The sequence below is a fragment of the Carlito syrichta genome, unplaced genomic scaffold (genome assembly GCF_000164805.1).
Source record: "Carlito syrichta isolate Samal-C Ts95f unplaced genomic scaffold, Tarsius_syrichta-2.0.1 Scaffold312220, whole genome shotgun sequence".
Taxonomy (NCBI): domain Eukaryota; kingdom Metazoa; phylum Chordata; class Mammalia; order Primates; family Tarsiidae; genus Carlito; species Carlito syrichta.
Window position 1 is genome coordinate 275,935 of NW_007256316.1, and position 16,886 is coordinate 292,820.

Consider the following 16,886-nt stretch of genomic DNA (forward strand, 5'->3'; position numbering starts at 1 on the left):
CCATGGGAAAGCAAGCATCCTCCCTGCTCTGGGCTAAAAGCTCTTGGGCATATTTACCATTCACGGATGTCAAAAGTCTTAGTGAAGGAGTACCACATCCCTCATCCTTGAATTCCCTTTATTAAAAGAGACATTTTCTGAGTGAACTTTGATCCCAGCTGGGGACATTTTTAGTCTCCTCTATGGTGAGCTTTGTCTTTTTGCTTGTTTGTTTTAATGGTGATAAGAAATTGGCGCTCTCGAGCCCTGCACACATTTCCTGCACTGTCCGTGGTCTGAAGGCCCCTGCATTGAGATGAAGTGTCCACAAGAGGATGTTTTGTTGGTTGGTTTGTCTGTTGCTGCCCTCTGTTGGCTCCTGATGGAAACTTTACCGCCTCACTGGGTTTTTTTTTTTTTTTTTTAAATAAATAATGCATATGGTTTGCAGAACCTGCTCCTTATATTGCAAGACCAAGGGAAACAGAAGGCCAGGACACCAAAATAATTTTCATAAGGGAACAAGTATTATATTTTTATAATTAGCAGAACTGATAACATACCCTTCTCCTAAAATGGAAGGTTAACAGTGTGCAAGCTGGCGGTTCCATGGGCCTGGAGTCCCACCCTAGCTCTGATAAGCTGTCCTCTTTCTAAGCCTCAAAGTCATCATCTGTATTTCATTTGCATCTTATTGTTGCTGGAGGATTAATGGGATTTTACACACCATGTGTGGTACCCACAGAGCAAACATTCAACATATGCATTTGTATAAGCAGTTTCCTTACATTCGACACTAATGTTCTAATATAGTGTAGCTCAATAGGTGTATTTACCTACTGGATTATAAATCGTTTGAAGGCAGGCCTAGGAAGTTATATATCTCAGTTGTATTTAACCTCCTCCTCCCCCATAAGCAAAACCTACCAAATAATGGGCACTCATTAATTGAATCTAATTGGTTCTAGAAAGTTGAGTATGCACAACTCAGTTTAGGTTTTTCCCCCCTGAAATTTACATCTGTTAGTTTAAGCACAGTATCAGGTCTTTCCAACCTGTTGCTGGTCCAACAGATTCCTAATGACCCCCTGCATGAGAGTGATTACAGAAATTGCTGGAATGATTCTGTGGTGATTTTTACCTGGCATTTCTCATCTGGCAACATGAGAGATGACATAGTTTGTCAATGTGATTAGCCAAACAGAGAGTTGCCGATACTCACTTGAGACCAGAAAGATATCACAACAGAAGGGTGTTATTTCAAGATTCATGCATTTACTATTACTACATGGTTTGGGTTTTTTTTTTTTTTCCTCTTTTCTATTTTAGTGACTTGCTTCTTGGAGTGCTGTATGCTGATGCCCTCTTCTGGTTATACTGCTGAAGTCACTCCTGACAAACTGAATTGGTTTGAGTTGGCAAACACAATTGAGTTGGTTTATTAGGAGTGTCTTGATTTAGTATTGACAACTTACTTTAGGAAATAAAGGAGGGGAGAAGGGATGGTCTTTGAATCTAATGATTGCAAGTTTGAGTCAGTTTTTCTAGAGTGCTTGTAGGGTAGGGGAATAGCAAAAGTTTGGGAACTTAATCATTAAAAAAAAAAAAAAAAATTCCACAAGATTGCATGAAGTGAAAGCTATTCCCAAAGAAATGCATGTTCCTTTATCGCAGTAGAATTCTTTTAAAGCTGTGTTTTGATGAAAATTTACAGGGCAGTAAGCACAGTTTTAACAAAGGCATGACAGAGCCTGGAATACATATCATTAAGTGAGAAAGTCGGCCACCCCATCAGACAGCTTGGCCTAGACCAACAGAAAACATAGAGATCTAACGATCTCAAATGACCAGCAGACGTTTGAAAGTGTACTTTGGAGAGAAGGACTTGAAGGACTATGCTTTTTATATCATTGGGATTTTCAGTGGGTACATACCTTCTCATGGAATAATGGACTTGGTTGTTGGGACTTCTGAGGATATGGTTAACAAGGTCTTATTTTAAAGGTGGCTGGACCTCAGATACACATTTAGAATTGCTTAGCTCATTCCAGTCCCCTGTTTAAACTAGAAAATACTTTGACATAATGTTTCTTAAAGAGTGCATGTTAGCTGCCTTCATCAGAGAAAGTGTGTGTGTGGGGTCAGGCAGGGTAGGTTACAGATAAGCAGAATATTTAAGTCAGACCAATTGAATCAGAATGTTAGGTCAGGGTGGGCCTCAGGAAGTTACATATTTCATAATTGTCTCAGATATTTCTTAATACACACTAAAGTTCGAGCATCACTATTTTATATATATAGGGGTTATCTAGCACCATTAGGTTTCAATTATATTTAACAAGTAGAATCCAGGTATGCGATAAGGAGATTAGTCCTTTTTTGTCCCTGACTTTCCTCTCCCCTTCCTCTCAACACTTATGGAAGACTAAAATACTTGGACATACAATTAACAATAGAATGCAATGCATTTTGTCAAATCCCCTTCCTTGCCTTTACCATCATTCTTTGAGAATTAATCAGTTGTTATATTTATGTAACTCTGGTCATTAAACCCTGCCCAAAATTCACATCTCTTTTAGAAAATAGGTTTTTATGGTAGATTCATTTATTCATTCATTCACACAGCAAATACCAGGTAGTGTGTTTGGTTCTGAGATTAGCAAGATGCACAAAACCAGTCATGAATCCTGTCCCAGACATTAATCATGTTACTTCAGAAATGTGTTATTTTAATAGTGACAAGTGTTAAAAAGAGAGGTATATGGTACCGTAAGAGCTCGGGGATTTGGTCTAGTTGGGTAGTTGGGTAAGATATTCATAAGAGCCGGGCTCAGTGGCTCAGCCTGTAATCCCGTGCCTTTGGGAGGCTGAGGTGAGCGAATTGCCTGAGCCCGCGGGTTCGAGACCCGCCTGGGCAGCGAGACCTCATCTCTACAATAAATCAAAAAATCAGCCGGGCGTGGTAGCGCATGCCTGTAATTCCGGCTACTCGGAAGGCTGAGGCGGAAGGATCGCCGGAGCCCAGCAGGTCGAGGCTGCGGTGGCCGGGAGCGGCCACTGCACTCCAGTCTGGGCGACAGAGTGAGACTCCAACTCAAAAAAAAAAAAAAAAAAAAAAAAGATATTCATAAGGAAGCAGTGACTGATTGTGCCTAGATCTGAGGATGAAGAAAATTTTTTATGATGTGAGGCACACAAGTCATCTAGACTAAGAAGCATTTAAAATATGATGTGGTTACAAATGAAAGATCACAGTGTCTAAATCCCAGACTCCTGATTGACATGAAAATGAAGGCCATTTGGTGGAGTAGAGGGAGAGCAGATTTTGGAGGGACACGGACCTAGATTTGATGTTCAGATCCATTCTTTTCTAGCTATGGGACCCTGGGCAGTTCAGTTAACTTTGCTGGGCCAGTTTCATGATCTTTATATGGAGGTGATAATATCATCTGTAGGACATTTCTTTCTTTCTTTTTTTTTTTTTTTTTTGAGTTGGAGTCTCACTCTGTCGCCCAGACTGGAGTGCAGTGGCTGCTTCCGGCCACCGCAGCCTCAACCAGCTGGGCTCCGGTGATCCTTCTGCCTCAGCCTTCCAAGTAGCTGGAATTACAGGCATGTGCTACCACGCCCGGCTGAATTTTTGGTTTATTGTAGAGATGAGGTCTCGCCAAGTTGCCCAGGCGGGTCTCGAACACGCGGGCTCAGGCAATCTACTCACCTCAGCCTTCCAAAGGTGCGGGATTACAGGCTGAGCCACTGAGCCCGGCTGACATTTCTTGATAATTTAAAAAAAAAAGTTAACTTTTTTTTGTAGAGTTGTGGTCTCACTATGTTGCCCAGGTTACCTCAAACTCCTGGCCCCAAGTGATCTCTTTGCCACAGCCTCCCAAGTAGTGATGACTACAGGCATGAGGCACAGTGCCTGGCTAACTTTTAATATTTTTTGTAGAGATGTAGTCTTGTTATATTGTCCAGGCTGGTCTTGAGCTCCTGGTCTCAAGGGATCCTCTCGCCTTAGCTTTCCAAATTGCTGGGATTACAGGGTGACCCACCAGGCCTGGACCTCTGTGAGATATTTCTTATGTGTGCATGTAGGGCATCCATTTTCCTCCTGCAGCTGAATCCTGATCTTCCTTGGGTAATCAACCTCTTTTTAACTTTCAGTCCAAGTGGTTTGAATAAGGATAACTGTATCTCCAGCTGGAAGTAGGGCAGGTGGGACATGTTGCCCAGGCCTGGCCAAACAGCATAGTATTTCCTTGGCTGCAGTGAGGGTCTGTGATGGAAATATTGAAAAAGTTTTCTTTTCTCTGGGGCTCCTATTAATAAATTGATGTAAGGCTTGAGCTGCCAGAGTTCACTGCATGGAGAGATGATGACTGAGGGTGAAGTCAGCTCAGAAGAAAGCAGAGCCAAGCGATTGTATAGATACAGAGACAGAGTTTTGATGACGTTTTTGAGCCCTGGATCTAGCCATGTCAGAAGACTCTTCCGCTAATTACTAGTTTAATTAACTAACCAATTCAATTTTTCTCCTTTTACAACTTAAGTTTGCTTGGGTTGGTCTTTGTCATTTGAAACAAGAATATAAATATAAATGCCCTTTGGGGCAGCTGTGAAGGTGAGTGGATAAAATATTGATTCAGAGTTACAAATCACTCAACTGCCTTTCATGGCTACTTTATTTTAATATTGTTCCTCAGGTGACTGCTACTATATTCCAAGGCACTATACATTATTCAGCAATATTTTTTCTCATTCAGATTTAGCAATTTTTCTGAAAGCTGGATCATAATTATAGTAATATTTTCTCTTAGGAATTAGAAATGGAGCATACAGATTTAGGAACCATGGTAGTTTCATCTAATGCAAAGTTATTCAGTCCTAGAGCATTCTGAATGCATACATTTCTTTGGCACCTGTCCATTTTAAAGTGCTTGGTGTCACTGAAGGCACTTGTATTCAGAAGACCCACGTTAGATCTCACATTTAGTTACTTACGAGCCCCTGACCTTGGGCAGGCCATTAACGGCTCTGAGCCTTAGTATCCTCTACTGTGAAATTGGGAAAATTCTTGTCTTTACTGTGGTACAGAAAGATTGAGAAGACCAGCTTGATAAACACTTTGTAAACTCTAAGAGATCATATAAGTGATTATTAGCAGTATTAGAGAAATCACAGAATATTGTGGTTTGTATAGTGCTAGAATGGGGTGAATGTCTCAGCAATACTTTGAAGACCAGTCAGAAGCTGATTTTAATGAGGAATCTTTTGAGCACAGAATAAAAATATTTTTAAAATAAAAAGATAATAGAAGTGAGACTTTCTAAGCTGGTATGGGTGATAAGTTGGCCAGCTTTTACTCTTCTTTTTACACACAGGGTGGGGAGTTCTGGCTAGCAAGAAGCGCTCTGTGGAATTGGCACCTTTATCATTAGCATTGATTTGGTCACAGAGAGTTTCTAGCAGTGGTAATCAATGTGTTTGGTCCTTGACATGGCCCCTGTGGTTTAGAAGGAGTAAATTTCTTGACTCACAGTATTGAAGACTTATTTCTCCTTAATCTCTGGGTTAGGGTCTGTAGCCAAATTTATAGGACTTATAATTGGAATTTCAAGGGACATGGTTGAGGAGGCTTTGTTATGTCATTTGCATATAATCATCTATTTAGCTACTCGGATGCTCAGCTCCATGGAAAACAAAAGCTCTGAGACAATGGCATCTGCAGGGAATGAGACCCTTCACTTTAAATGGAACAATGATCTCCAAGGCAGTGTATCTCTAAGGGTGGTCTTTCAATCTGCATCTCCTGGGGTGTTTGTTAAACACGCAGACTTCTGGGCCCCATCTCAGACCTACTGTATCAGAGTCTTCTGGATGACACCTTGAGATCTGCATTTCATTTTTATTTATTTATTTTGAGTTGGAGTCTCACTCTGACACCCAGACTGGAGTGCAGTGGCCACTCTCGGTCACCGCAGCCTTGACCTGCTGGGCTCCGCGATCCTTCCACCTCAGCCTTCCAAGTAGCTGGAACTACAGGCGTGCGCTACCACGCCCAGCTAATTTTTTGATTTATTGTAGAGATGAGGTCTCGCCAAGTTACCCAGGCAGGTCTCCAACGGCTCAGGCAGTCCACTCACCTCAGCCTCCCAAAGGCACGGGATTACAGGAGATCTGCATTTTAAACACTACCTGATGCAGGTGGTCTAGGCCCACACTTGGAAAACACTGTCTCATCATACAGGAATGTAAAACTCTCTGGCACAGAAGCACCCTGCAACTGCTTCATTCCCTTCACAGTTGGTGGGGCAGACTCCAGCCACCTCTATAATAATTTTAGCCCTGATCCTTAAAAAAATGGGCTTGCTACTTTGGTTTAACACCCCATCTGAGGATGTCTTTTGTCCCTGGCTAGTAGGAAGTCCACTTTCAATCTATCATTTGGTTCCCCAAGGTAGAAGCACTAAAAGGAAATCTCACTTAGGGAGAATTTTAATAGTTTTGTGTCACAAATAAAAAAGTAGATTTTATGAACATGTGTGGAGCAGGAGATGGGTTTTGGGGAGACTAATATTGAATGTTCTCGCTTCTTAGGTTTTTCAAACAATTTTCCTTGTTTTAAATCTAATGTAGTAAATCATGATTGAGTAAGAAATTATGTGTTGCCAACTCTCTATAAAATATACTCTATAAGATCTCACATCCAAATATAAGAAACAAAGATTTGGTAAGTCACTTGAGGAGATATGCTTTCTGTTTGGTGGTTTCCAGACTGTTTTCTACAGAATTTCCTCCAAGGTTGTCTGGGGGAAGGGGCAGGATCATCTTCCTTCCCCAGCTCCCTCATCCTTCTGCAAGTTTGACCAGAGTGGTTCTCCTGGTTTCACATATGCATTTTGAGTTTCAGTGTAAGAGTTTGGTGGCTACAAAGAAACTGAAAATTGTGTGTATGTATGACTAAATTCAACATTGCATGCGCTGCTGGGTGCTGATTTTAGCTGTTTGCACTGCCATCCTTTTCTTCAAACAACCTGGGGGTATTTTTGCTTCCTCTGAATTGGGCTAGTATTGCTGGTCTTGAACTTTTCCCTTGAAACTATTTTGGCACCGGGGGTTCTTTCAAAGGAAGTGGGTATTTTCCATATAATTTTGATAATGTGTGTCTAAGTGTGATCACTTAAATAGGGAAGAGGAAAAAATGGGGAGAATTAAAAAACAATGCAGTATATTCTAGGTAGGCTATGGAAATTGCTTTCAGACATGGTTACGCATAGGGCAAGACCTGCATTCTCATCCTGGATCCCCATTGCCTTTGTGAAGGTAGGGCTGTCAAGTCACCTCTGCAGGTCCCAGAGATTGTTAAGGGAAGAATCTGACTCAGGTTCAAACGGAAGGCTTAATTTGGGGATGGATGTACCCAATGCACCATGATGGCTCTTTAAAGCTAATGAGGGCCGGGCTCTGTGGCTCAGCCTGTAATCCCGAGCTTTGGGAGGCCGAGGTGAGTGAATTGCCTGAGCCCGCAGGTTCGAGACCCGCCTGGGCAACTTGGCGAGAACTCATCTCTACAATAAACAAAAAAAAATCAGCTGGGCGTGGTATCACGCGCCTCTAGTTCCAGCTACTTGGAAGGCTGAGGCGGAAGGATTGCCGGAGCCCAGCGGGTCGAGGCTGAGGTGGCTGGGAGCGGCCACTGCACCGGGCAACTGAGTGAGACTCCAACTCAAAAAAAAGAAAAAAAAAAAAGCTAATGAGGATCACACAAACATGAGAGTGCTCACAAAATCCTGAAATCTCTCCTGTCCTTCCAGGAAAGATGCTGAGCTTTAGCCAGGCTCTGCTCTTTTATGAGCACAGAACTTGCATTTTAGCTACTATGTAATTTTCATCTTCTATTGGTGTATCAGTGTGAAGTCCCCAGAACATCTGTGTTGGAGTTGCCTAAAAAACACCATTCTCTTCTTTTTGTTTCAGTAGTTATTGTGCAGACATGTCTTCATTGATATTTTCAAGCACATTTCCTCTTTTTTTCCTGAAGTTTCCCCCTAAAATATCTCCCAAAATAAGAGGTGAGCTACTTCTTCTATGTACTTTGTCATTTCATAGATGCTCAGATAAAAGTCATGTGTCCAGAGGAACATTCCCTGGCTACCTCAGAGTGGGAGGGGAGACTCCATGTCATGGTGAAAGGACCACTTGTCCATTTGCTCTGGGAAGTTGCCACCAGCCATTTTCCAGAGCACACAATCGCTCCTTTTTCAGAACCACTTGAGGCATTGCCTGTGCTTCTCTCTCTCTCTCTCTCTCTCCCTCTTCTTCTTCTCTCTTCTATGAAACATTTCTTGATTAGGAATTGTGTATGGGTGTGTGGGGGAAGACAGATGGATACAAGGAAGAATCAGAAACAGAAATGGCCCTGAAACAGCGCACTGTCTGTCTGGGAGTCCAGGCATGCTCCCAGGTGATTCTAAGAGAGTCTGCTGTGCTGAGTACAATGAGAAACATGGAGGGGCAAGAACCATCCAGGACTCAGCACTGCTTCTTTTGATGTGTCTTGTCTCTCCATTCATATTGTGCTTTATTTAGAGTAGACACCAGCTCTTTTTGACTGTCCAGCATCCATTTGTTCTTCTGGTAATGGCATCCTGATTTTGAATTGGAGATACCTCCACCCTCACTTAAGTGGAGTGGTGCAAGTATGCAAAATGGTCAGAGCCAATTTGTCCTATGATTATACCAGTGACACTGGCCACAGTTCCTACCACCTGGATTTCTGAAATGAAACTGGGCCCTGTCCTTAACAAGGATGGGTCATTCAGCTTTTTCAACCATCCTGAGCTAATTTCAGAGCCTTTTATACATTAATTTAAAAACATTTAATTAGCTTGAGTTTATTTGTGCTGCTTACATATATAGAATTTTAATAGATAACTTTCTGGAAGCAGGAGACAAGACCTCATAGTTCTTCTCTATGTCCTCTCAATGTGCCCTACATGGAGTAGGTACTCAATAAGTATTGGTCAGTTGATAGTCTGAAGAAATGTATCTCAGGCTAAAATGTCTTCCATTGTTTAGCCATGAGTTATTTTGAGAGATGGGCCTCATTCCAAAATTTTACTTGGAATTTTACCTGGCTAATTTACTTTAATGTTTTGTTGTACTATATAGCATAATAAAAGCAAAAATAACCTCTTGTTGTAGCCAGAGAGTTGCATTTTGCCTTAGTGGCACAGCAGATACTTGAGTAGACCTGTAGAAGGTCTAGTTTCATAATTTCAGGCTTGGCAGAACCATCAATATCATTTAGAGCTAAGAGGAATTTGCTTTATTGTGAGGTGTCAGAATTGGTAGCACTCTAAACACTAGTCAAGTAACTCAATAACACCTTTAGTCACTAAATTACAAGCGAACTTACTTTGTGACGTCTTTTAGAGTACAGCATAAATTAAATTTTGCAAATTGAATTATAGTTTAAATAATCTGCAAATTAAAGCATCAATGGCTAATTCCTTTGAAAACTGAAAAATTCTGATGCAAAAACAAAACAACCAAAAAGGAAAAAGGAGGAGAGAGAGAAGAGGAGAGGAGAGGAGAGGAGAAGAGAGGAGAGGAGAAGAGAGGAGAGGAGAGGAGAAGGAGAAAGATGAAAGGAAGTGGGAGAGAGAGGGAGAAAGAAAGAGAGAAAGAAAGAAAGAGAGAGAGAGAGAGAGAGCGAGAGAGCGAGCGAGAGCGCACATGAGCGCTTTTCAAGGACATACATTACTACTTCTGGAAAAAATTTTAAGAAACGTTCAAGAGAGTAAAGATATTTATATATTACTAATGTATTAATATCAACATCAACATCTGCATCTATATCTGCACCTAAATATACACAGATGTTCCTTGTAGCATTGTTAATAATAACCCAAATTGGGGAAGTCCTGAAGTACAACAAAGTTAAAAAAGTCTTGATATTAGAGACAGAGCTATATAGGCAAACATGGAAAAATATTAAAGCAACTTGTGCAAAAAAAGCAAGCTACAGAACAATGTAAAGAATTTGGTTAGCTTTGGTTTAAAAAAAAAAGATTATCTGGAAAGATATATTCCAGACTATTAAACATAGTTACAGGAGATGGGTTAAGACTTTTGGAAGCCCCAGGCACCAAGAGGAGTGGTGTGCTCCCCCACAGATAATTACAAATCAAACATACGAAATAATACAATGGAGTCACAAAGTCCAACTGGATTCTGACTTTTCCCATACTGCCTATCTCAGTGCTTTTAGAAATACCAAATTCTTTTAAGTAAATGTGAATGTCCATGCTGTTCTAATCAGAAACAGGCTTATTCTCTCCATTCTGGACAAGGGACTAGGCAGGCATGGAAGTCTACTCTCCCTGACCTATCTTATATGCTTCTATATTGTTAGAATAAAAAAAATAATGCTTGCACATTCATTTTTTAAAATTTAATGTTATATAAAAGTAGGAAATAGAGCACAAGGAAGCCCTCTGGGTACTAGAAATGTTGTGCATCTTCTGAATGCTGATTCCAAGGATATATGTAAAAATTAATTGAACTAAATGCTTGAGCTTTGCATACTTTTTGTAAATTAAATCTCAGTTAAAAAGTATTCATTTATACTATCAAATCTCTAATGCTAATGTCTCTTAAGACTGATATTAGAGTTGAAGAGTTACCTGCACCAATACAAAAAACCTCTTCTTCCATCTCTTCCAGACATTCTTACCGATGGCCCATAAATACCTAAGGGAAAAGAGAAAGGCCAGAGCTGCATTAATGTTTGAATGAGTGAATTGTTTAACACACTTTATCATGAAGCTCAGTACTCATCAACAAGGAAATACACATGGCTCAGGATCAGAGCACAGATTTTGGAGCTCGGTGGTTAAGCACAAGCAACAGCAGGCATGGTTTACTTCCACTTACAGGAGGAATTGTGGTCTCTCATCAGACTTGACCTAGATTCCTTGACAGATTCCAGAAAGCACCTTGGAAATTGTTACCCTGCAGCTTAATTTGTATATGTGATAAAAGTCTTTTAGGTTGGGAAACTCTTGAAAGATGTTGCACAGGGGAGAGGAAGAGAGAGAGAGCGCAAGCTAAATCTCACAACTTTCACTTTTTCACCTCTTGTCAAGTTTCATTCAGAAAAACCATCCCTTGTTTCCTTTTGCTCTAATTCTAGCATATGCAGATACATGACAGGGAAGAAGTTTCAAGTCAACATAAGAAGTCCTCCTTATTCTCGCCCTCTTTCTCCAAGTGCTCTTTTGTTGATGGAAATTAATCTTTATACACAAAAATAAAATAAAAAGGAGGGTTAAAAATTATAGAGGCATAGCTCAAAGCTGTCTGGAGATTTTAAGATCAATATTACTAATTCATTCATGAATTATCCCACCTGCCTTGTGGACTGTTATATGTTGAACTACTATTGGTCTAGGAAGTCAGAGTGGGGGTTTTTAGGCTCTACCAAACAAAAGAAGGAGATATCTGGTCATTCACAAATACAAGAGCTGAAGTTCCAAAACTGGCTTTACCTGCCATCAACAACCACTGGACAATTTCCAAATTCTCACTTCACCTAGACTCAGACAGATTTCCGCTTTGGAACATAAAGAAGCATGCATCTAATTAAAATTTTTACCGTTCAATGAATTTCAGAGGCTCTTAGGAGTGGCTGGCAGCCAAAAATCTACTCAAACCTTCAAGCCAGAAACCCAGAAGTCATCCTGGGTGCTTCTGTTTTCCCATCCTTATTCCTCAGCCGCCAAGTGCTGTCAATTTTTTTACCTCCTGGAGAGTTCCTCACTGTGCTCCGTCTTCCCACTTCCACTATTTCAGTCCCCACCCACATTTTTACTTCTGTGGAAAACTATAGAGGAAACTCTTAATTGGTTTCAAGGACACGAGAATGACTTTCATCCTATTCCTAGCCATGAGACAGACCCTACCATCTGCAAATTCTATTATGTCTTTTCCCTGCTGAAACTTTCAGTGGGTCTCCTCTGTTTACATTAAGGGTATCCCACATTTTGGCCTCTCACGTTTCACTTTTATGATTGGTGTGACATCTGTCTACCTAGTCTATGATTTACTTAATATTTTTATTTTTTAAATTTTATTTAATTGTATTATTATTTTTTGAGTCATAGTCTCATCCTGTCACCCAGACTGAAGTGTTGTGTCATGATCACAGCTCACTGCAGCCTCAACCTCCTGGGCTCAGGTGATACTTCTGCCTCAGCCAACTGAGTAGCTGGGACTATAGGTGTACACCACCACAATGAGCTAATTTTTTGTAGAGACAAGGTCTCACTATGTTGCCCAAGCTGGCCTCAAACTCCTGGGCTCATGCAATCTTCCCACCTCAGCCTCCCCAAGTGCTGGAATTACAGGTGTGAGTCATTGAGCCCAGACCATTTTTAATTTTGTAGAGACAGAGTCTTGTTACATTGCCTAGGCTGGTCTTGAACTCCTAGACTCAAGTGATTCTCCTACTTCAGGCTTCCAAATTACTGGGATTACAGGCATGAGCCACCATGACCAATCATTATTCTTCTTTAAATTGACTTACTTAGCATGAATAAATGTATTTTGCAAATAAACTTTATATTACAAACTTGATATACCAATCATATACTGTATAGTATACATTAAAATACATAAATAACTATAGTTGTTTCTTAATATCCATGGAGGATCGGTTCCAGAATCCCTGCGGATATCAAAATCCATGGAAGCTCAAGTCATTTATATGAAATGATGTTGTATTTGCATGTAACCTATCCACACCCTCCTGTATATTTTAAATTACCTCTACATTGCTTCTGATACCTAAAACAATGTCAATGCTATGTAAATAGTTGTTATACTGTATTTTAAAGTTTGTATTATCTTTGTTCTTGTATTGTGATCTTTCCAACTATTTTCTATTCAGAGTTGTCCAAATCCTTGAATGCAGAACCTGTGTACATGGAGACCTGACTATGTTTGATCCATGTCTGTATACCACTAAAACTACTTTGTGTACTCTTAATGATATGAGTACGCTTGGGGACATCTTAGCCTACAGGGACCAAGTCCAGCATCTTGACCTGGCCTAAATAACCCTCCATTTTCCATCCCTGACTACCTTGCTAGACTCAGCATCCACACATTTTGTTATGTGTAATTCCTGACTGCACCATAAAGTTCACACCTCCATAATTTTTACAACCTATGCTACCCAGAATGCCTTTTTCCTGCTCCTTGTGTTAGAAGTCTTACTCTTCCTCAGTTTAAATCCTTACCTTGATGTTGTCAGCTCCTGGGCCTTGTAGATAATTCTGCTGTAACAATTATCCCACAGCTAAAATGTATTTGTCTTTATGTTTATTGTTCCTATTGAACCGTGGGTGCCTGAAAGGAAGAAACCCTGGTTCTTCTTTCTAAATTCTTAGAATCTTGTTCTTCTTTCTGAATTCCTATCGGTTCCTGATACATGGTAAATGGTCAATAGCTATTTGTTATATTTCAATTGGTTTTGAGTGCCTGTTCTTAAGAGACCAGAGTGACCTTTATAAAGATTTCTGATGAGATTTTAAAGCACTGCATAAAAACATGCAATCCGTCACCAAGTTCTTTGAGCTTTCCTTCCAAAATATGCTACATCTTTCCATCCCCACTGCTACTCCCCAGTCAAGCTGCCATCATTCCTACCTAGACCATGACAAGAGCCCTCTTTGCTTTCACTCTCGCCTCTATGCTCTGCTCATTCTACAGCAGCTAGAGTTATATCTTAAGTGGGTAAATCAGATCACCAGTACACTCATTCTAAATAAGGCTGGGAAAATATGGAAGGGTTTTAAGGGGTGTGTGTGTGTGAGACAATTATATTTCTATTTAAGATGACTGCCCTGGTTGCTGGGAAGAGAATACACCATAGGTGGAAGGGGCAAGAGAGAAGACAGAGAGATCAGAGAAGAGATGGTCTCAGGGGTGCAAGCAACAGAGGTAGTGGCTTGACTAAAGCTGAGGCAGTGAGCCTGGGTGGGTGGCTGGTAATATCAGCCTTGCGCTGCTGCAGAGGCCGGCATGGTCTGCTTTGTTGTTACACCTAGCTGTCCAGGTCAATGCCTGAAATAATGTGTGAATGTATTCATGGCAGAAATGAACATCAAAGGAAGGTTTGGCCAGGGCTAAGGAGAGAGGGGGTTCCTGGCTGTAACACTTAAGAGCATCATCTTCTAGTTCTAGTTCTGTGAGTTAACTCTGAGATGTTGAGTAAGCTGTTTAACCTCTTGGTGCTCTGTAAGATAGGGCAGTAACGGTTCCTTGTTCACAGGGTTGTTGTGAGGATTTAATGAAACAGTGCTTGGGACATATAAGCATGAGGCATGGCAGGAAGCGAATGCCTAATACATGTCAGCCTTATTATAAAATCTCTCTGAGGACAGAGGAAAATGTATCATTATTAGCAGTAAACAATAACTAAATATGTGAAGGGAAATCTTGGGCTTATGTACATAGGGAGAGAGATGACCTGAAAGATCAAATGAAGGAAGTAGGCAAAAACTTTGTGTACTCTATGAGTTCTGGTGAACTACTTTCCCTGCTTCCATCCTCGTCTATTAAAATTGTGTACTTGTTAGATGTTGTAGCTGTATTCATGATTTCAAATCTCTTTTTGTGGATGCAAGATAAAGGGAAGGGTGTGATAGTCTCACACTTTTCTGGAATTATATCTAGCAGGCACCACCCATTTCCCTTCACCTTGCATCCACAAAAAGAGATTTGAAATCATGAATACACCTACAACATCCAAAGAGTACACAATTTTAATAGATGAGGATGGAAGCAGGGAAAACAGTTCACTCGAACTCATAGAGTATAATTTATACTGAATCATTAACTTTTCCTTTATCATGAAAATAATAGCTTCTGCTTAGTGAAGTTTTGCCAGTTCTCTGTACTGTGCCAGGTATTTTATGTGAATTTATTATACCTATCTCGAGAGGTTAAGAGCTTGGATCTGGAGATTGAAGGGTTCATGTGCCTGAGTTCACATGCAACCCTGGGCAAATTACTAGACTTATTTGTACCCTTACAGTGGAGATATTAATAACAGTACCTATTTCAAGGATTGGGAGGATTAAAGTAGAACTACAGGTACTTAGAACAATAGCTGGCACAAAGTAAATACTATTAGCTATGCCATGATTCCGTTATTCCTGTTTTACAGCCGAGGGAGGTAAGGTTGAGAAAATTTAAGCAACCTTCCTAGATTCCACAGCTAGTGAAGGACACAGCCAGAATTTAAACTCAGAACAGTCCGATTATAAAGCACCCTCTTCTCCGTGTTCCTCCTCCTCCATTCTGGATGACAAACTTTGGTTTCTTTTTTGAAGTAAGAACATGAATTGCTATTGTAATTGAACAGAGGCGACTTCTGGTTAAAAGCTTCTGAATGGGAAAGCTGGTGGGATCAGGGGAAAATTAACAATTCTCCTTCTGAAAGTTTGTGTGAAGGAGGGGCTATCCCTCTGAGGTTTTCCTCAGAATTTATTGCTAATTTGGCACATACCAGAAGGTGTCAAAACTAAGAAAAACTGAGGGCTGCAATGTACTGTTTCTGTCTAGTCAGCTCCAGCTCTGTATTTTCTTTGGTTGGAACATGCTCATTAAATAGGATGCACAGTACCTGGAGCAGATGGACGTTCTGTTACTGCAGACTTACAGGTGGCTTTCCTTCTAGCTCCTCACACTACTGTCAGAGCTACTTGTGTGGGTATTAGTGGCCCTCGACTCTCCTCAGGCTGTCCAGATATGTGGAAATCTGGATTTACCAACAGAAAAATCAGCATTCTAGTGTGAGGAGAGCAGTTTAGCCTAGTGGTTATATCTCAGATTAGGGGGGATACACCTTGGTGGGAATTCTGGCCATCATTAACTCTCCTTTGGCTTAGCCACCCTGTACCTCAGTTTCCTTAGCTGTGTTAAATTTACTGTAGCCTAAATCTTCCTCTTTACATATTTTAGAGATTTCTCTGTACACAGTAAACTAATAGACTGTAACCTACTCTTGTGCCAATCATCGAGTTTCAGTCAATCAAAGGTGGCCAACAATTCGACCCAGGTTCAAGTAAGGCAAACACCCAGCTGTAACCAATCCGGCTGTTTCTGTACCTCACTTATGTTCTCTGTAGGTCACTTTTCTTTTTCTGTCCACAAATCTTCTTCCACCATGCAGCTGTGTTGTCTGAACCTTTCCTGGCTCAAGGGCTGCCCAATTTGTGAATCGCTCTTTGCTCCATTAAACTTTGTTCAATTTAATTTGTCTAAGGTTTTTCTTTTATCAGCTGTGAAATGGGGATAGCATAATAGCTACTTCATAAGGTTGTTGTGAGGACCCAAAGCTGATATGTTTAGCACACTAACTGGTACATGATAAGGGCTGGGTAAATGTTAGGCATTGTTGTTGTTGTGGTTGTGCTTGTTACTAGTAGTACTACTAGTAGTAGAAATAGTAGTCCTAGTAGAAAGAGCATATAATTAACAATTTTGCAAAGGGCTTCCCTTTGGTCAATAAGGGAGATAACATGGAATCCTAAAAATATTCAGTTAATCCAGTTCAGTATTTTGGTTTCAGAGTCTGAGCCAATAAGAGTGGTGCCATGGAAACCTATGGGGAAAAGAGAGGACTGTGGTGGTTTTGAAGAACAAGAGATCCAGAGCAGTGGCACAGCTAAGAAAATGGAAGAGGAACAGTAATTTCAAGAAGATGGCAGAGGGTTAAAAACTGTATCCCCTTTGAGGTTTGTTAAAATATAAAAGAAAAATTGGAATTGCTGTGAGTTACTCTTGGTTGGTGGATTGTGGCTCATTGAATGAATTCAAAGTGGAGCTTTGCAGAC

The 16,886-nt window shown here is 40.6% G+C and overlaps 1 protein-coding gene across 2 annotated transcripts in view; it reads right to left on the reverse strand.

Annotated features, from left to right (window-relative positions):
* CADPS (calcium dependent secretion activator) overlaps nucleotides 1-16,886 on the reverse strand; it is a 265,905-nt gene that overhangs the window by 163,557 nt on the left and 85,462 nt on the right. For both annotated transcript variants that reach the window (XM_008069830.1, XM_021718484.1), the window contains exon 6: nucleotides 10,668-10,734. In XM_008069830.1, the coding sequence (XP_008068021.1) occupies nucleotides 10,668-10,734 (67 nt within the window). The remainder of the gene's footprint in view (nucleotides 1-10,667; nucleotides 10,735-16,886) is intronic.